The sequence below is a fragment of the Humulus lupulus genome, chromosome 3 (genome assembly GCF_963169125.1).
Source record: "Humulus lupulus chromosome 3, drHumLupu1.1, whole genome shotgun sequence".
In the NCBI taxonomy this organism is placed as follows: Eukaryota; Viridiplantae; Streptophyta; class Magnoliopsida; order Rosales; family Cannabaceae; genus Humulus; species Humulus lupulus.
The window spans coordinates 31,989,075-32,011,104 of record NC_084795.1 but is presented as its reverse complement, the minus strand read 5'-3'; the positions used below and the strand labels follow the sequence as shown (position 1 = coordinate 32,011,104).

General features: G+C 35.6%; 2 protein-coding genes across 2 annotated transcripts; both read right to left on the bottom strand.

Moving 5' to 3' along the window:
• Window positions 1–1,033: 1,033 nt before the first annotated feature.
• On the bottom strand, window positions 1,034–2,150 carry LOC133822463 (uncharacterized). Its single transcript, XM_062254804.1, has 2 exons — window positions 1,942–2,150; window positions 1,034–1,763 (listed from the first exon to the last, which is right to left on the bottom strand). The coding sequence occupies exons 1-2, from the start codon at window positions 2,068–2,070 to the stop codon at window positions 1,269–1,271; spliced, it is 624 nt and encodes a 207-aa protein (XP_062110788.1). The 5' UTR covers window positions 2,071–2,150; the 3' UTR covers window positions 1,034–1,268.
• Window positions 2,151–20,790: 18,640 nt separating this feature from the next.
• Window positions 20,791–21,993, bottom strand: LOC133823865 (protein FAR1-RELATED SEQUENCE 9-like). Its single transcript, XM_062256717.1, has one exon. The coding sequence runs from the start codon at window positions 21,991–21,993 to the stop codon at window positions 20,791–20,793; it is 1,203 nt and encodes a 400-aa protein (XP_062112701.1).
• Window positions 21,994–22,030: the final 37 nt, after the last annotated feature.

Below are 22,030 nucleotides of genomic sequence, written 5' to 3'. Positions count from 1 at the left end.
GTGAACCAAAAGGAAGCCATGAAGATTCACAATAAATCAAGCAGCATAAAACCATGAAAAATTCATATATATATATATATATATATTTTCTTTGATGATGTATCACATGTTGACTTATTTTCTGAAGTCTAATGCATCAAAGAGAAATATAAGAATTCATGATGAAATTGGCAACATAAAAATATTAGTCTTCTCATTTCCCCTTTGATTATATATCACATCAACTTATTTTCTGAAGTCTAGTGAATCAAAGGGGATTAGAATGACTCTTTATCACCATAGATTAAAAATAAAAGAGTCAAAAGAAGAAGATATAGATCATTTTTATGAATCTTCACTTACCCTTGTAAAGCTTGAAGGAAGACTTTAGAATATGCAGTGTTCTTTTCTTCTCAATTTCTCTGGGCGTATCAATTTTTTTGTCCAAAACCTCCAAAAAAAAAATCCCTGTAACTGTTCTGCTCTCTACTTTTTTATAGAGCTTTTTATTTTTATTATTTTTATTTTTAATAAAAACCCACTCAACATAAAAGTGGTGGAAGTGGAGAAAATATCTCTTTTATTTGCTCTTTTAACTGACTCATCTCTTTTTTATATATTATTATTATTTTAATAACTAAATATTCCTTTTAGGTTTTAACTAATTTATAAAAGAAATATTTATATATTAATAATAATAATAATAATAATTTGTTGCTGCTCTTTTTTTTTTTCGTTCAACAGGAATCATCTAACAATTGGCCAAAGGTTGAGATTTGCCTACGTTTATAAGTATTGACAACGTTTTACCCGGCCAAACAATTAAGTAGAGAAAAATGCATAAAAGAGCGAATCGAAGTATATAGCTTTTTTCACCCTATATAAAGAAAAAGAAAAAAAGAAGGGGAATAACTTTAGACAAACTTTGTTTCCAACGATTGGTTAGCACTGTCAACAGATTCTGTACTTCGACGTTTCGTTTCTTTATTCCATTTTCATTGTTTTCAAATGATTTCAATCACAATCACAACGGCTCTGCTGAAGTCATCTCAAGTTGATAATAGTGCTCTGGTTTGAGCTCATTCATGTAACAAAACATTATCTACCTGACTACAACCCCTCTAGTATGTAGAGCCAGAAATGATAATAGGAGCCAAAAAGGAAAAAAAAAACTAGAATAATGGGTCTCGATTTTTTTTCAATAGATGGAACAATAAAAAGGGGTTCACAACAAGACAACTGCATATATATATATATATAGATAAAGAAGTGAAACAAATAATAAGGATTCAATGTTCTTCATGGTTAGAAGTAGTAGTTAAATCCGGTAGTTCCACATGGGGAAGCTCAGGAATTTTGAGAGGAGGGAGTGAGGGAGCTTCAAATTCAGTCTGGTTGTTGTGGTTTTCTTCATCTTTGCCATTATTATTCCCAATTGTACCACCTGGGCCTTTCAACACCCATGTCAACATACCACCCAAGGACTTAAAAGGGTGGTTAAATCCCTCTTTAATTTTCAAAAGGATAGACAACTCAGATATTTGCCAAGCAATTGTGAGAACAATCATGGTTGAAAGAAGCCAGTGAGTGACACGGTTCTGTTTCTTGACCTTCTTAAGTTCTTTTACAATCTCCTCTTTATCCATAATATCAGAGGAGCCATTACTATCCGATTCATTTGAAGTCTCACTCTTTATCTCTTCATCTATATCATTATCACCTTCTCCTAATTCCTTTAAAGCCTCTTGTTGCTCTAGATTGCTTTCTCCTTTTAGTGATTCCAACTGTTAATAAACAAATAAACAAGAGATTAGAGTTAAGTTTAACCAAGCCAATACCCGATTAATTATTCGATTAAAAAACAATAACGATTGAGTTTAAATTCAAAACCTTTATAGCAAGAATATACATGCATACATATATATATAAATTAAAAAAAAAAGTGTATTTGAATGGAAACACCTGAGAGAGCAATCGGGAGAGCAAGAGCTCATCGTCGTCGTCTCGAGCGATTTCTTTGATTCGTCTCTCCTCCTTGAGCTTCTGGATGGCAACATTGACGAGCTCCAAGTTGGGATCTTCTGAATCCATAGCTCTGGTTTGCTCTCAGAAAATTTTGGATTTTTCTTTCTGTGTGCGTTTCAGTTTCAGTAATGAATTTCAGATGAGAGCCAGGCATGGTTCTTTATAGGTACCACGTGGCTTGTTTACAGCTGGACACATGGTATTGATTAAGATCAAAATCCACGTGTACTCATCACTCCCATTTATCTTCTTTCGTCTCTTCCATTATTAGACAAGGACAATATTCACTTTCCTTTTCACAAAATAAAGTATGTATGGAAATTTCTTAAACGGAAACTCAAAAGGCGACCTCCATAACTTATTTTTAGCTGTATAACATCAGGATTCGCGTACGTGAAAAAAAAAATATTAGTTACGCGTGCAATGATATGTTTAAACCTAGTTTTCAGTACTGTAAACTATTCAAAATTTTCTGAAAAGTTGTAGGATGCTCTAAATAGCTACAATATACACGGTCATAAAAAGAATTATGCAGAAAACTGTTCACGGGTGGAGAACATTAAGAGCCCCACCAGTAGGGCTTAAAGTGAAGCCTAGGAATTCTCCTATAGGGGCTTCACTTTTTTACAGTACCGAAAACTAGATTCAAACATGTCATTGCACGCGTGACTAATTTTTTTTATGCGCATAGAAATCAACATGTTTGAACATAATTTTCGGTACTGTAAACTATTCGGAATTTTTTGAAAATTCGCAGGATGCTCTAAATAGCTACAATATACACGGTCATAATTTTTTTTTTCCGAAAACTATTCACGGGTCGAGAACACTGAGAGCCCCACCGGTAGGGCTTAAAGTGAAGCCTCTATAGAAGAATTGTTTTATATATATTGTAGTATATAATTTTAGGACAATTTTCCTACTGGGGCTTCACTTTAAGCCCTATCGGTGGGGCTCTTTAGTGTTTTCGACTCGTGAACAGTTTTCGGCGCGATTTTTTTTATGACCGTGTATATTATAGTTGTTTAGAGCATCCTGCAAATTTTCATAAAATTCCGAATAGATTACAGTACCGAAAACTAGGTTCAAACATGTTGATTCTCACACACATAAAAAAAATAGTTACGCGTGCAACAACATGTTTGAACCTAGTTTTCGATACTGTAAACTATTCAGAATTTTTTAAAAATCGTATTGATGTTCTAAATAGCTACAATATACACGATCATAAAAAAAAAATCGCGCCGAAAACTATTCAAAGGTCAAGAATACTGAGAGCCCCACCCACCGGTAGGACTTAAAGTGAAGTCCCTATATGAAAAATTCCCTATAATTTTATATTTGTTTTGGGCAAGTTATTAAGTCCCTCACCGGACTTAGTCCAACAAAGTGGGACCCAAAAAAATTGTCAAGTGTCAAGCTATTGAATTATTTGGTGTTTTTATTATTACATGATTTTACTTGATGAGCCGGTGATGTAAACCAGTTGTAAAAAAATATTGAATCATGGTCTGAAAAGTATGGGCAAAATAGTAATTTGCAGGTATAAAAAGTCTACAGTGGAGGGCAATAATGTAAAATTAGTATTGTGTTCAAACATATTTACGAAATTGGGAAAGTAATGTTTAAGAGTCACTTAGTAATTTTTAAAGGAGTAGTCAGGAATAATATTGCATGTAAAAGTAATGAATTTCCAGTAACTTATCTGCATATAAGTAACATTTTGATGTCAGTAAGTAATATTAAATAGAGTGGTTAGTAATAACATAATAGCTTAAAGTAAAAAAACTGAAAGTAATTATTGTTTGTTTTTTTGTGAGTAACAAATGAATTGTCTTAGTGAATATCTCAGTTTTGTTTGACTTTGTTTAATGGTTAGAAGAATGAATTACCATTGATTATGTAGCTTTAGGTTGTATAGTTAATTTAGAATGAATTTTGGCCATTATATGGTATTTGGTATGTAAGACTTTCCCTTTGCATAAGTTATTTTATAATCTCCTGATGTGTAACACAATTAGAGTATAATAATAATAATACCACTAAACGTACCATATTTAAGTTATAATATTTGTATGGTTGCTCGATTAGGAGTCACTACTTCGTTAAAAAAAGTGTGATTAAAATATTTCTATCATAAATGGAGACTAAAAATTTAATCTCATACAATATAAAAAGATGATCAATGGATGAATCATTCATACTATACTTTTGTAACTTCATTTGACTTGTACGGTGAAGTACATAGGTTTAAATTGCAAACCACATTGGCGGCTTAGTTGACGAGGAAATTAATAATTTGTTATTGATTGCATGGAAGATGGAGTCAAGTAATTGGGATGTGTCGATTGTACGAATATGTGTTATAGTAGAACATCCCCAATCACGGTTGTGTAATCTAAGCTTTGAACTTACAAAATTATAGTAGGACCCAATTAATTTTCCAATTGTCAAGTTTTGAACAATTTTGGTGTTTTTCTTTTTTAAACTTTATACTTGATGAACTGGTTATGTAAACGGGATGAAAGAAGTTGTGCTGGCATGACTATAAAAAGTAAGGACAATAAAGTAATTTGCAGTCCAAAAATTGTACAATCGAGGGCAATAAGATAAAATATATATTGTGTTTGAACTTATTTATTATATTGGGTAAGTAATTTTTTTATGCGGCTAAGTAATGTATAATGAAATGGTCAGTAATAACGTTTTATGAAAAAGTAAAAAACCTTGAAGTAATTTTGTTTTTTTTTTTGCGTATAAGTAACATTTGTATGCTAGTAAGTAATATTTAATTGAGTGGTGAGTAATAATGTTTTAGCTAAAAGTAAAAGAGTAAAAAATATCCAACAATGAATGGAATTGAATGAGCACACCTCATGAGCCTTAGTTGTCTCATGATCATCATAGAGAGCTTTATTCACTTCATTACTCATGTTGACAATAGTGCAGTAGTAATACATTTTTAGACAAAATGAGAATTAGATAAATGATACTCATGTTAACAACATAAGAAATTTACTTGGTTCAAACAAGTATGACCTAAATCAAGTGGATGGGACTAACACTCTTTAGTAAGCACAAATCTAGATGAATACAAAGTTATATAATTTGAATAAGAAGTTTGTTTTTAATTATCAAACTCTCACCAACATAATACAAGAACCCAGAACAACATTTGTCAATGTTGAATAGAAGATGACGTCTAAGATGAGTCTATTTACTAGCTTGAGTGTAAAGATCGTTTTGAACCACTAAAATTGGCAAATATTGAAACTGCAGTTATTACTACTTTGTATTGTGACAGTTGAACTGTGCTTAAGTCCAATTTTAGAAAGTTCGGGAGCAAATAGTAGGTCAAGAGATTTTAACCTTACATGATACAATGATGAGAGTTTTAGTCCAATCAGTTGATGTCGAGGAATGCATAATACATCTAATTTGTAGTTTTTGTACATCAAAACTGTTCATTAGTTCACACTCTACAAAGACCCAAAAGACAATTTCACAATGTACACAATTTCAAGTCAAGTTAGTTGAACAATATAAAACTCGAAGAGAGTAATGATGAATATCGAAGATTAGGTTAAGAAAAAAGTAGTACCTGTTATGAAGATGGATTTGGTTGTCGTTGAAGTCTTTAATGGTTGTGAATGCCTTAATTGTGTTTCCCACTGATGGAAGATGTCTTATTTGTACGACCCTATTACAAAACAAGTCCCATATTCGTAATCCGTGGCTACAGTGTAGTATAACACATTCATTGGTACTCCATGTAATTGGTTTTGAGAATTGGATTGGTTGTATGGGAAGTCCAACATCGTTGTGCATTTTAATATCCCCATTTCTTAGATCAATAAATTTTATGAATTTATCTTCGATGTTTCCGTACAACAAAAGGTTCCGACTGGTCGCGTGGCAGTGGTACGTCTCCTGTTGAGGTTGGTTTTGATCTGTACAATTTTTGTGCACATATGTGAATAGGCATGAGAATGGGTGGTCTTCCCAGCTTGCAAATCCAGCAATTTTGTGGAAGCCATTTGTGTACATAGTTATAGTTTCATATTGATCAGAGCATCCTGTCGTTGTGATGGCTACTCCATTCGATATAGCAGATGGTAGGAGTTTTTTCGTAGAATACCTTCTCAAAAACTTTTTTTGAACACAGAGAGTTTCACCTGCAAGGCCATTTATCATAAAGTAAATTATTGAATAGCTAGATAAAATGTTGTTGAAAATGTGAATGACAATTAATAATTTGAATATTAAGGGGTGAGTTTAGCAACTTACCGAATTTGTAACAATATCATATACACCACATTGTCCTTCGTCAAATACAAAAATTTGCATGTCTTCCGTTAGCATTTCTAAATCTTGAGCATCTCGCAGTTGGAAATGGCAGCGGACATGGCTCTGTGTGACACTTTGCAAGTGAGACATGTCGCAATAGGTGTGTTGGGATCTTGTCCTTTTGTGGGTCATAAGCTCAATTCTCTATTTTTATACTATCAATTAATTGAATTGGTTTAATGTCCTGAAAATTTGTTTCGTCTTTGGACATTATTTAATCTTGTTGAGATTGGAATGTTCGTACTTACTCTAACTTGAATAAATTAGTGATGCATTAATATTGTCAGGCAAAGAAAAAAATTATTAGGACCTATAAATCGATTAAAATTATCTCATAAGGAGGGGAATAACGTATTGCAGTGTAACAAAAAAAAGTTTTTGGATTCAATTGATGAGTATGATCTACCACACGAAATTTGTTTAGAAAATGCCTTTTTTTTCTTAGCCCAGACCAGGAAGGCTACTTATTTTGCTTTTATTGTGAACAACTTTGGAATATATATATATATGGGCTACCAAAGTAATACCCATTTTGAAATTAATAGTACAGTGATTAATCAAGTCCTTTTCTGAAAAGTTTTTTTTTCATAATTTTTTGATGACACTAAATAAAATTTGGAGTTGGAAAAATACAACGAAGATTGAGATTTTGCAAATGAGAAATAAAATGAAATGAAATATAAGATTTTGAAATTGGGAAATGAGGTGAGATGAAAGTGTAAAGTACTGACCAAGGTTGAATGTAGTAGATATGGGTAGTTATTTTGAAATTACCTTTTGTATTTGGAGTGGTCGCTTAGCTTCCTTCAGAAATGAGCCCAATTGATTCAGTTTCAATGGATGGTTGTTGGACCATCAACATGACCATATGCAGCTCAATCTTACCCCAATGGAGAGGATTTTGTTTTCTTATTGCTTTGCTAATATTTATGGAAGAAGTATGTTGTGTGCAACTTGTTCTTTACAAATTGGGAGCTTTAAATAAGTTGGAGTGCAGAACCTCTACTAGCACATAGCAATTAATTTTTGTTGGCCCAAATTTTGTTTTAGTGGCCTGCCTCATTCATAAGTAATATAGGAAAGATCCAGCATACTAAGTTAATTTATGCCCCCATAGAAATAACAATATATTTGTACAATTTAAAGTTGATTCTTGGCTGATATTAAAAGTTGGTATATGTATTTGGTATTAAGTTTGTCTTGCATCCTCCAAAGTTTAATCCCATGGGACGGTGGGAACCAAATATTTGCTCATGCATTCTATGTAGGAACGTGTATGTCGTATGTCATCCTCCCTAAACTCCAGATGCATAAGTTGATAAAGTTGAACATAAATTTAATTCAAATTCATTTTCACTATCATATTTTATGAAAACAAATATTTTCTGTCTCGTTTCATAACCATGTTTCTTAGGGTGAAATTTAGGGTTGATTCAATTAAGGATATGTTCATGTGAATAATATTAATATGAATTCATTTTGTTTTTAAATACGAAATAAAAATTGTATAAGGTGTTAATTGAAGCATGCAATCGAAATCATAAACAACACAAAATTACTTTACTTTTATAATTTGAACCGATTTAAAGAGTTTCACATAAGGATGTTGTCTGTAATACATGTTTACATTACAACCTGATATAAGATATAAACTAGATATTTTTTTCCTTTTCAAAAACAGACATAAGGTAAAAGGATTTCACTTGATTAAACATCACTAGACTATACACAAAAGCAGTCTTCTCTGGACATGGCTTACTTGGTCTTAGAGGGGCGATGTGGTGGAGATGGAGAAAGAACTTCGGTATGAGGCTCCTTTGATTTGTCAGTACAACAATGGCAACACCCTTTGTTTTTGATTTCCTCCACATCAGTACGTAGATTAAACAACATGCTGAAAGTCAGATTTTGGAAAGTGGTTCGGCTCATGATTATCTCTGCATCTGAAACCTCCAAGTCGGAAGACGATATGGTCACCGGCGACGCATTTCGTTTGGTCCTTGGAGCAGATGGTCCTTCGAATGCAACATGTTCATTTCTTCTTGGTCGTCCTTCATTACACCGAAATAATTAAAACAAAAAAAGTAGTGACTAAACGAAGAGACTTAAATAGCACTGTGAAAAGGCCACTTAAACACCAAATCACTACTTATTACACCTAAAACTACATTTTTTGGTTTTTTTAAAAAAAGAATAAACTTATGACCTCGCTTGGGCAAAGGTTGAGTCATACAGTCACCTTCCGATGGTTGAGCTTTCGGTAGTGGAGGAACCACTTTTTTTCCTGGCCTTCGACGAGGCTTCTTCTGTTCCAACGTTTCACAGACCACCGACGCAGGCGGATACGAGTCACCTTCCTCCTCCCGCCGTTCACCGACATTTGTTCGTCGGTGGTTAGCGAAGGTCTTAAAGCGCATATTTTTTTTTTGTCGGAATAACTATTTCTGAAGATGGAGAATATGAAATGGGAAGCCTTTTGAAATGGATAACTGAACTAAACTTAATGAATTGCCTGAGGTGTTTACAAATGGAATAGTTGGTCTTAGATGTAAGACCCTAGGGAATGATGGCTACTCTGTGGAGCTGTCGAATCACATACCTCTTTATAATGTATGTGACAGCATTGCCCTGGCATAAGAAATGTATTGCTTGCAACACACGTTTTTTGCATTAAATTATCTTGAATGTTGAAGTCATATGGGAGAGTGCTGATGCTTTCATTGTTGGAGTTTGGAGGCTTAGGAAGAGTTTGGGCTTTAATGGGCCTAATATGATATACATTTATTTATTTTTTTGTAATGGACCCAATATGGTATACCGAAAAAATATTTTTGCATTTCAAAAATACCACTTCGAACAACATTTAACATAAATTAGTAGAAGGATTAATATCAAAGTTAAATAAACTAAATATTTTGATTATGATTTCAATTATTACGATGTATAATTTAATTTTCTAAATGGCGACATGAAAAATTATTATAATTTATTAGCATGTATATATTGTTTTATATATATAGTAAAATATCTACAAATTCATACCCGATTAATTAATCAACTCGCTTAAATTATACTATTGTCTGGTCCCGAGTCGGGGACTGTGTCGTAAATTAATAATTCGCTAAATTTATATGATAATATTTTATAAAAAAATACATAGGTCCCATTGAATATATAAATTAATATATTTTCCTCAATTGTTGAAAATATAGATTAGTAAATGAGTTCCCCACAAAGATATTACTAAATGATTGATAAAATAAAATAAATTAACATATATTATAGTAAATTTAATTAAAAAATTATTTAAAAACCAAACCCAATCTCTAACCCAAATAAAAACCTAGCCATTGGTTTAAAACTCTGCTAAAACTTAAACAACTGCATGTAATTCATATAAAAAAAATAAACAGAGCATAACCTTACCTCAATTGTGTAAGTGAAGCTTTAAGTTGCTCCAAACCAAATCCCAAAAGCTCCAAGTTCAGGATAGATAAACGAGAGAGAAGGGTGTGAGGTGTTGGTAAGAGTTTCTTTGGGTATCGTACTGGTAAAAGGAATTAGTGAGTAAGTCTGTAACGTCTCGAATTTAGTATTAAGGCCGAGTGCCTTGTTTACGGTGCTGGAGAGAATAATTAGATTAATTATGTGGAATTAATTGAATAAATGTGTGAGTACGTCACATACATGATTTACGTGGTTCAATATGTGGATATGTGCATGTTTACGTGTATTACATATGCATGTGGGTTCGTTATTGTTAATAAGGCCATGTTTGTAATTTTGACTTGTTGAGGGTATAAATTTGAGTATATGTGTTCAATGATTGAGGATCTGATTATTTTGTGAATGCATTTGTGATGTTGGCTTGAGGCGATTGTAACGCCCTGGTTACTCCAGGACCGCTACTGTGAACTTTGAATCGTGCTTAACTCGCTAATCGAGCTATTTGGCTATAAACGTGGTTGTAGCTTTTATTAATAGGTTAAGGTGGAAAACCATGCCGCGGCCCGCCTCCCCAAACAGAGACGGCCACAAATCCATTTCCCCAACACGGGGCGTGGCCGTCCTTCTTCATGCCGTGGCCCAACGACCCAGCAGCTTCTCCCTCCCTCTTCAATGAGGTTGGGTCGTGGCGCTCGAGAACAAATCCGCGGCCCCACTTGAAACTCAGGCAAAAATCCCCATTTTCCCCCTTCGAACTCATTTCAAAACCTCTTCACACGCCCCAAGGGCAAAATCGTACTTTTACACTTATCTCGTTAATCATAATTAACACTCTCCAATTCCCACTATTCTCAAATACCAATAAAATCATATCCCTTTACCCTTTAATTCCCGAAAATGCTCTAATCATCGAACCACCCCGAGACTCACCCCGAGCCCCGAATTCAAACCTGTTATGACCAAACCGTTAATTTATATTCAAATATCGTGTCATGCCAAATGGCTCAAAAAAATCCACATTGTGATGTGGCATCAATAATAGTTCACCAACATGCATGAAAATACACAATTACGCCCTCCACAGGTCAAATTACAAAAATGCCCCTATCAAGATATGTGGACCCACATGCATCCATTTAACATCATATTATAATATAATTGAGATAAATATGCACGAAATCATTTAATGGCATAATAAATCAATTATGGCCCTCGGTCTACTAATCTAACCATCAAACCGCATTAAGGATTTCAAGGCATTAGAGCAATCCTACAGAGTGGATTAGCGGAATAGTTAGATGCTGGTCTGATGTAGTATCAGGGTGAGCGTAGTGGTATTTTGGGGAACTTTGTGTACATTTGAGATTCAACAGGTAACGGGTAATTATTTAGTGATTATTTTGGTATGTCGGGATTAATTGGGAATTTATAGGACTTTTTCAGGATTAGTGCGAAATGGGAGACAAAGATTGTTTTCCCTTTGTGGGAGAGGCGGGTAGTAAACCTCGCTGTGACTCCTTTGCTAATCTGCTCCATTGTGTTCCCTCGAGCCATGTACTGCAAATATATCCACATAATAATATGGTCTCAACCATTTATCACATATAACTGCATTTATTCCCTTAACGGGCCAAAATTACAAGTATGCCCGTATGAACAGTAGAGGGCCCACATGCATATTTAATAACCATAAACATTCATTTAATATACTCACATAATCATATTAATCATACATGCCATCAATGTCACACATTTAACCAAATAAACACATACATAAACCAATTATGCCCTCCCGGCACGCTAATGAAGGTGCTAAACCCTATTACCAATTTTGGGTCGTTACACATGGAGTGAGAGTGTCGTAGGGCATGAAGCTCAAGAAATGGTATCCCCATTTGTGGGATCAGGTAGGGGTGAATGCGCAGTAACCAGAAAAAATGTCCCCTAATAGTTCTATTACTCGTGCTCCTGAGTGTGCATTTGACTGTCAAAAATGGACAATCATGGATTGTAAGAAATGATGTAAGATAATGAGAAGGTAACAAATTGATGGTTGATTTCATGTTTGTTGACCCATAAAAGTCAATTTGTTGATAATTGAGTGGTACAATTATTAATTTTGTACATGAAAGGCGTAATCATACAATTTATGTTGTGAGTAATGTCTCTATTTTGTGACTAATGTCTCAATTTTGTTCATAATGATGATTAAAAATTTAGTTTTTGGTTCTATTTGTACAGCCTTCAACCTATATATAGGCTAGGTCAAATGACCAAAATACCATCCATGCTTAATTCATCCTTAAAGACCCCGAAGGGCAAAACAGTCATTTTCCACCTATCTCTTTAATCATAATTAATACTCTCAAATTCCTGTTATTATGAAATACTAATAAAATTATATCCATTACCCTTTTATTCCCGGTAGCTCTCTAATCATCAAATCACCCCGACATGCACCCCGAGCCCCGAACTCAACCCTGTTATGACCAAACCGATAATCTGAATTCGAAGATCGTCTCATGCCGAATAGCTTAAAAAAATCCACATTATAATGTGGTCTCATCAACAGTTCACCTACGTGAATACAATTGTACAATTATGCTCTCAACGGGGCAAATTACAAAAATACCCCTGAGAGGAAATTTTGACCCCCATGCATGCATTTAACATCATCTTAGAATATATTTCACATAAACATGCATGTAATAGTTAAATGAGTTAATAAATCAGTTACGGCCCTCACGGCCTACTAATCTGACCCTTAGACGTAATTAGGGATTTCCAGGCATTCCGTTAGTGAATATTTATTAGTGACTTTTAGTTAGTAAATGTACTCGTACACTTCATCGAAGGGAATTTTTTTTTTTTGGAACTTCAGTGGTATGATTTATGTTCATAATCAGCAAAAGGTTATTAGTATGGTAGACATATGTTTAATGTGTCCACTTTATGGTTGTTGATGAGAAAATAGGAAATAGGTGTTTAATTTGTGATTAAAGTCTTAATTTCACGTGTTCACCTTTGAAGATTCAAACTAAAATTGCTTTATTGATACAAAAGTACAAGATGGTACACAGTTTAGGCTTTACTCCTAAGTGTAAAACAGATATCTCTTCTAAACTCCAATGGCTCAACCAAGTTCTGTGCGAAACCTGTAAAAGAGAAAGAAAAAACAAATTCATTTATTAAGTATCAAATGAATAAATGAAAGAGAGGGAGAGAGAGAGAGAGAGAGAAAGAAAGAAACATTGCAGGAAATGATAATAGAGAGAGAGAGAAAAAAAAACTAAGGTGCAGTGATAATCCTATAATTAATTCCCAACATATATATTTATATATGCAAGCGGTTTGTTAGATAGTGTTAGTAGAAATAAAGTGTGTGTGAGAGAGAGTGTGCAAGTAATTGATAGTTTTATGGTTAGTTATGTTTTATTAACATAGTAAAGTATTTATATTAATAGTAATATATATTTAAAATTATTTAATTTATTTTATACATAGTTAATTTATTTGATGTTATACGAATACAAATTTTTACATGGATACGTATAGATGTATTATTATATATAAATTTAGATGATTAAAATATGGATATATAATTATCTTATAAAAAATTAATTATTAATATGTTCAAAATAAATATGATTTATTAAGATTTTATATTCTATACTTTTAACTATCGATATTTTAGTAGAATAATATTAGTGGTTGAAATACTTATATTGCTACAAAATAATTAGTAGCAAAATATAATTAAAAAAATTATTTTTTTCTACCAAAAAACTAGTAGCTAAAAATTTGAGTTTTGCTACCAAAATAAAATGGAAGCAATTAATATATAAAGTTAAAAAATTTATATTTTGGCACCCATACATTTAGCTACCAAAAGAAATTAGTAGCTAAAATTATTCATTAGCTACTAATAATTTTGGTAGTAAAAATAGTTGGTGTTCTATTTTTAGATTTTGCAACTGAATTCTTTTGCTACCATAATTTAGTAGCAAAATATAACTAATTGCTACCACATATATTTGGTAGCTATAGTAGGTAAAAATTATTTTTCTTGTAGTGAGTAAGTATAGAATAGCATGGCAGACTAAATATATCATATCCTATCACTTGTTTTAATTGTTGAGGTCATTGGTCAACACAACACATTTTGTGGGATGTTAGGTGAGCAAAAGATTGCAGCTGGAAAATGTTCATGATAAACTTAAAAAATTCAGTTATCCTATTGTTGTACTCAATAACTATGCCACATGTTCATCCTATACTATCAATATACTATTTTAAATAGACCCTACGCATAGGGTACATATTGGTACCGTCATCCTACCTCTCTTCATCAAACCCTCATACTCATAAAATGAAGTTCAGTACTTGCAAATTTCGGCCAAAGCTATTTGCATGAATATTTTTGTTTTAAATCTCATATATTCCTATTTATCTATTGTTGCATGTGCAATATAATGGATTGTGATTCATCAACAGACTCGTGTAATCCCTCAGTTATCCCTGACGTACAACGACCCCAACCACACCCGCCGGAGTGGGAAGAGTTCACTCATTATAGGATAACAACCCTGCCAGCGGAACCTATACAATACATCAACGATCTTCATGAGAAATTGGAGGTGAAGGCAAGCGAAATATTCTTTATAAATTTAGAGAATTTTAGGTTGGAACAAAGGACCCGTTCATTGAAAGATAGGATATCGCAATTGGAAGCCCAGGTGGAAGAGAAGACCAAGGAATTTGAAGATCATAGGTCGGGTTGTATCATGGCTGATTATCAACGGATATCCCAGGCTATTGAAGTACTTAAGACAGAAGCCATTACCAGATACCAAGAGTTTCTGGATCTGAAAGTGAAGAAAATCATGGGTGGTGATGTGATAATGGATGGATGTCCGTGCTAAAGAGAGGACTCTGTTGTTTCATGTACATGTGGTTCTTCCTTGTTCAAGTTAGATGTGCGTTCAGATGCAGTTGGCAGGTTCACGCGACCGATTATATCAAAACTTGTTGTAAATCATAATCTATTCAGTTGACTACGATTTTGTAACATATTTATCTTATTAGTTCTACCCATGTTGATGATCGACTCTATTGTAACATATTTATCTTAATTTAATAAACTTTATTTTAGTTACTTAAACAAAGTGTAAGTAATTGTTCTTATACTTGTTCATTGCTCAGGTTCATGTGAATACATTTATTTTTAACCAAATGAGTAGCTACTACCAGCCTACTAAACGTAGGAGTCTACTGTAATGCCCCAAATTTCCTAATAAGGTTTAGGACCTTGATTAGGAGGCTGGGAGGGCCATAATTGATTTATTATGATATTTAATGATTATATGCATGTTTATGTGAGTTATATTATTATATGATGGTGAATGCATGCATATGGGCTCATATTTTAAATGCAAGGGCATTTAGGTAATTTGGCCACTGTGGGCGTAATTGTATATTTTGGGTGCATGGTTGAGATTAATTATAATCTTACCACATTGTATGTGGATTGGTTCGAGCTTTTCAACATGAGACGATCATGAGATGTAAGTGTTCGGTCTAGTCATAACGGGCTTAAGTTCGGGGCTCGGGGTGAGTCTCGGGGTGATATTAATGATTAGAGCATTACCGGGAAATAAAGGGTAATGGGATGTGATTTATTGGTATTTGAGAATAAGGAGATTAGTGGGAAACGAGAAGCGTTAATTATGATTAACGGGATAGGCGGAAAGTACCAATTTTACCCTTGAAATGGTTTAGAGGCTTTTGTTGGCTTAAGGGTATTTTGGTCATTTTGGGTTTTGGATATATATATATAACATAGGAAGGCTGTGGAAAAACAGAACCAAAACAGAGCCTATCTTTATCTTCCTCCCTTCCTCTCCCGTACAAGGCCTCTCCTCCAATTCTCTTCCAAATTTTGAGAGCCAACTTGAGGGAACAAGCTAGATAATCAAGGTGGCAGCTAGGGAACTTGTGTCAGCCATTAAAGGAGGTTCAAGCTTGGGTTTAAGGTGAGCTTTATCCACTAACTTGCTGGTTATACCCTGTTTTTGTGTTAGATTTCAGCTTGTGTTTTATGGTGGCTTGTTTGGATTTGAGGAAGTTTTAATTGGGGTTTGTCTTGGGTTTTGCTAAGGGTGTGATATAGAACAAGTTTATGGATTATATTGGAGGTTTGAGTGGTGTTTAAACTGGGTTTGATGGGTTGGTTCCAAGAGAAATCGTAGGGGAAGAAAAACAGGGGTTTTGGCTGAACTGGGGGTTGCGCCGCAGCATGGCCAGGGAGAGTCGCAGCCCTTGGAGTAAACTGGGTTTGGGCGCCTCTGTCTGAGGGGCGGGCCGCGGCATGGCCAAGGAGGGCCGCGGCCCTTAAGGTCATTTTTGCCAGAATGGGGTTTTTAGCTTGGGGATTCAAGCCTTAGTCCTCGGGGTTGAACCTACTTCCTAGTTGAGTAGTATTTGAGGTCCCGGAGGTTAGGTTTTGGTTTGGGAACATTTTATTATTCTTTTTATTAATGGTATCCCATATGTTTGGTTATGACTAGGTGACCGCTAAAGGACTAAAAGCTGATCGTTCTCAAAGGTCGTTTCTTTTATTAATTCACGCTCGGACCCAAGGTAAGAAAACTGCACCCCATATGTGACATGCATGGCTATGATTGATGCATGTTGGATGTTGAATGTGAACATTGATAGCATAATGAATGCTTGGCAATCTTGCCCATTTGCATATGATTATTATTGAGGCATGCTGGATGATTAAGTGTGATGCATGTGATGCACGAGAAACATGTGATTAGGGTATACCATGAATGATGAATATGAGATTGGTCAGAGCTTGAGTCTCTGTGTTTGTGCATGATTATAATTATGCTAGCAACTGTTTAGTAAGCATGCTGAATGCCCTATTCTTGGATAATTGGCATATGATACACATTGGTAGCATTGCTTACTCATGCATGGCTCTGACTAATTAGTCAGAATTGGCAAAGGTGCTAGTACCAACTGTGAAGCCGTGACTCACTAGTCAGGTTCGGCAGTGGTGCTGGGCACTGGTCACGCACTGACTAATTAGTCAGGTTTGGCAAAGGTGTTAGTATCAACTGTGAAGCCGTGACTCACTAGTCAGGTTCGGCAGTGGTGCTGGGCACTGGTCACGCACTGACTAATTAGTCAGGTTTGGCAAAGGTGTTAGTATCAACTGTGAAGCCGTGACTCACTAGTCAGGTTCGGCAGTGGTGCTGGGCACTGGTCACACTGTGCTAACTCACTAGTCATGACAACCCTAGTGTGTAGTGCAAGCTATGTCGATTAGACCTAATCGACCCTCTGCATTGAATGACTCAAAGAGCATTAATGCAGGACCGACCTCAAGTTTGATGAATATAAACAAGCATTTATCTAGCCAAGGGCTAGCCATGTAGAGCCATTGCGGGAAATGGGCACTGGGCCCCTAGTGACTTGGTTGTCAGTCACTCAGTATGGTTTACTAGAACCTCAAGTGATATTCACTCATCTGATCAGAGCTATGAGCTCTGCATGATCATTTTGATCATCATATGCATGGCTTGGGCACTAAGGCCCCAGTGACTTGCTTGTTGGTCACTCAGCATGGTTTATCGGAACCTCTAGTGTTACGACACTCATCTGATTAGGTTTGACTTGATAGTCCTCCAATCAGAAGGCCAGGTTTTCTTATCCTGGATACCCCAGCATCTGTTTAAATTCATTTGCATGCTGAATAGACCTATGATTGCTAGGCATGCCAGATATGAATTGATATCATGATATGACTGTTTATGAGCATATGAGTTTTCTTGCTGGGCTTTGGCTCACGGGTGCTATGTGGTGCAGGTAAAGGAAAAAGGAAGCTGAACCATCCTTGAGTTGGAGAGCTTAGGTGATGACGTGTACATATGCAGCTGCTCGACCAATACTTGGGCGAGGTTTGAAAGAGGAACTAGGGTTAAACCCTGTTTTGCCGCTTAGAACGGCCTGTTGTAAATATTCTTTTGTAGTAGACTCTAAAATTATATTTTTGGGATCCCAATGTAAATATTAAACGTTCTAGTGAAACGTTACACCTCAATCGAAATTTCTAAACCCTAAACCACTAATCACACTTAGTTACACGTTTATGGCCAAACAACTCGATTAGCGAGGTTAGCACTGTTTGCAATGTGCACTGTAGCGGCCTCTGGAGTTGGGGCGTTACATCTACAAGCCACCTAATGCAGAAGCATCACTATACCATACACTGCCCAATGAACTGACAGCCGACTAGACAGAGAATGGAGTTGGATGTTGACCCTTAAGTATGGTAGTTGCATTTTAGTCTATATCTTTTGCTGATGTTGGTGGTCTATCAAAAATGGTTTAGTAGCAGGATTAATTTAAATCGGCTTCGGTTAAACCATTACGCTATGTTTACAAGGAAAATTTGTCAAATAATGCCAACTCCAATAAAGTGCTACCACACATGCATTAGTATTGGGAAAATAGAGAGGATACAGAAGGTGACATACCAAAAATATTGGATAATGACATACTAAGGTCAACTAAAAGAGAAAAGGTGATAACCCACATACACAACATTCAACTACTAGGTGATACATCTTAAGCTTTGGCTTCTTCCCTGTTGTCAGAACTCGATGTCCTCAAACTCTTGGAAGCAAAGACTCATAGTGTCTAATGCATCCTGCATTCGACCAATGTTCTTATAGTTCAATCCTTTCTTTTCAATTTTTTGACGGACGAATTATGCGTTCTTCATAGCCTCATCAAACTTCTGAATCTCCTCACGAATGAAATGATCAACGTCCAATGCTTCTTTCTTCTCTGGTTCTTTGTGCGCTGGTTTAGGAACAACCTCCCGGGGACCCAGGGTAGTTAACTTCATTCCTGGTGCCACTTCGGTCACTTGAAGTTTCAATGACTCGGGTACATGAAGAAGGTAGGCATTCCTGCTACTATCCCAGATTGATTTCACACGTTCATCGGCCTTTGAGACGAATTCAGACATGTTGACATCCTTCACCTCAGTTGAATCTTTGTTGGAGCTCGCCATGACGTTCTCCAATGGGAAAATCTTATATTAACCTCTCAGAGTCAGAAACAAAATTGGAATGGGATGCTTGTGTTGTTTACGTACGTGCAGTTAGTGGGGATTGCAAGTTCTTTGGGCATTATATAGAGTACATCGCCAAAGAATAACTTTGTTAATAAAAACAATTCCGAATCATGGAAAAACACGTGCCACCACCTTTTCATTTCAAATTATTGGTGCTTGGAAAGTAATTTTTAGCTTAGCAACTTAATTTTGATTTAAACGGATGTGCCATATAGTCTTAAATATATATATTATGTTAACCACTAGTTTGGAGTACGTCCCATCATATAGATACTGAAAATATATATGTAAGGTTAAATAGTTCATATGGTCGCATTATAATCAAGTATATGATAGTGAACTAGTTTATTAAAGGGAAGTGTTAGGTGAACAAAAGATTTTTGTTTCAGTGTTCGATTTTCACTTTCTTATGGAATTCCGAATATTCCACCCATTATTATGGGTGAACTTATTAAGTGTAGTGAGTACTCCAACCAAATAGCCAAATAATGGGTGGGGACCAATTTCTTCACTTCAGATACAACAAAATTATGGAAATACCAAAGATTGAAGTATCACTTGTCCATACCCTGAAGATATTGCGGGCCCACATCTTCAATACCCTACGTATTGGACAATAAATGATCATGTACTCCATTCTTCAAAATCTCACCTCCTCCATATTGATTTCTCAGTTAGTTTAACATATTTACCTTCAACTCTCTTTGCAGACGTTGGCAATGGATTCCGATTCATCAATTGACTCATGTAATATTGAGGTGTTCCCCGAGCTCAACCGACAACGTCTAGACCCGCCGGAGTGGGAAGAATTCAGTCACAACAGAGTAACAAACCTGCCCCCCAGAGCCTATACAGTACATCAATGATCTGCATCAGAAATTGGAGCAAAGGGAAAGCGAATTTTTTATTTATAAATTTCGATAATCGTATGTTGGAACAAAGAAACAATTTCCTGGAAGAGAGGATCACAGAATTGGAAGCAGAGGTGGAAGTTAAGACAAAAAAATTAGAGGAACTACGGTCGGGTCTTCTCATGCCCGAGTATCAACAGATATGCCGAGCAGTGGAGGAGCTTAAGAAGGAAGCGGTTAGTAAATACGAACAGTATCTTCACATGAAAGTGAAGAATATAGTGGGATGTGATGTGCCAGTGGATCAACGAACATGCTGAAGCTATTCGAGAGAAATTGTAGAGCGTCTAGGTTGGTGACTCTTTGTTGAAGATTGAGAACGAGGGTAGTGGACTCGTTTATTTTTTCATTTCAACTTCCAGTGAAAGTGAATGAGGAATCTATGTTAATGACTTAATTATTGAAGATACTACCCTTATTAATAATTTTTAATTATGTGTTCCAGAGACTTTAGTTATCGCAAATACATCCTTAATATTGACCAATGAGTATTTTTTTATGTAGTATTTTTAGTTTTGGTATTCAGTACAAAATATCTGTAGTCGAAATAAACTTGGATTAGCTTAATAGACACATCGCTAGTTTGAGGTAAATGAACACCTATTACGACCCTACTGTCCATAGGTCTGTAGAAGTTACATAATTAATTGAAAACTTACATAAACATCGTGTGGCGCAATTTTAAATATTAACTGTTAATGGAGCTGATTTCATAGATGAATAGTGGGTGGTACGATAATGTAAGTTAAATGCCAAAAAACAATTACTCAATCACTGAAAGTGTGTGAGGAGTGATAGAGTTCTTTGTCTAAAAATATGGGCAACCAACGGGTAATCGCGTTAGGTTACTATTAAACATTGAAACATATAACATACTCTTTTTCATATATGATTTAATTCACATGCTGACATGAAGTGACTACTATCATCCTAGTTAGGCCCAATATTAGAACTAGTGGGAATATCACTATACCACTGATGGAATTGAAGATTTTTGTCTCCGGTGAAGCTCAATTGAGACGGCATGAGGTATAGCCACGGTTCTGCTTCAGTGGTTGGACTATTACAAGAAGGTTCGTAATCTTTTTCTATTGTGTGAGCTGCGGGATTAGATTTGCAAGTAGCCTTATTATGCCCTAACTGGTTGCAATTGCGACACCTATTTTTCCTGGATCTCCCATTTTCTGTGTCCTTCTCTTTTGATTTTGACTTGTTTGTTTCCCTCCCTTTCGTTCTTACCATAGTTGGGTCTCGGCTTCCTCTGTTGGCAGGGTGATCGCGGCTGTTAGTAGGAGCCACATTTGAAACTTGGTCTATAGATTGGACCTCCACTGACATTGACTTAAATTTTTGTTCCATACGTGACATTTCATTCATTGCCTCTTCAAAATTTTCATTATGTTTTGTGGCATAGTATCCCATTGCATTGAAACGCGAAGTTAAAGATCCCCATCTTGTACAAACTAGCACATCCAGTGGCACCGTTGAGTGGGATAATTTTTTTAACCCAATCTTGTTTTTCGCATCCTTCTTCCATCGGTCCTTATAAAGAGATTCAGGAATGCATGGTATGTTGAGGTGCTTCATAACTGCAAATATATGTCGACATGGAATTCCATCCGACTCGAACAACATACACGTACAGTTTATATGACCATCGACAATATGGTAGCGCACCCTACTTCGTACAAGTCCCTTTGGAAACCGCGTCAGTGAGTAGAACCTGAAGTCAATGGATACGTTGGTGGAGTCCACTGAGTAAGCCAGGGCACTCATGATCTGTTCCTCAACTTTTTTGTACATGTTCCTTGTCAAAATCGAAGCCACCTGTTCATAGTACTGTCGGAGGATGTTCGATGGTAATTGTGGCGTACTATGGTTGCTGATGAATTCGTCTTCCCGTTCTGTGTGAAGAATACTTTGTATGGCCTTATCTACTTGGCCAACCAGATCTCTAAGTTTGAGTTTGCTCGTCAGGAAGTGGGACAAGTAGGAATTAATTGACTCTGATCTTTGAGTAGTTCTTAGTCCCCCAAAGAAATGCCCTCGTAGGAAACATTCTGCCCAACTCCTCCTACTATTGTAGGTAGTTGTTGCCCATCGACTATCCTCAAATTCGAATTCTGAAACCATTCTATTCCATGTATCCTCAAAATCTTCCTCGGTACAG

Excerpts from the sequence above, each read along its gene's own strand:
- LOC133822463 (XM_062254804.1), bottom strand. The coding sequence starts at position 2,070 with ATGGATTCAGAAGATCCCAACTTGGAGCTCGTCAATGTTGCCATCCAG. Across the intron at positions 1,764-1,941 it reads TCTCCCGATTGCTCTCTCAG|TTGGAATCACTAAAAGGAGA; the intron begins GTGTTTCCATTC and ends GTTTATTAACAG.
- LOC133823865 (XM_062256717.1), bottom strand. The coding sequence starts at position 21,993 with ATGGTTTCAGAATTCGAATTTGAGGATAGTCGATGGGCAACAACTACC.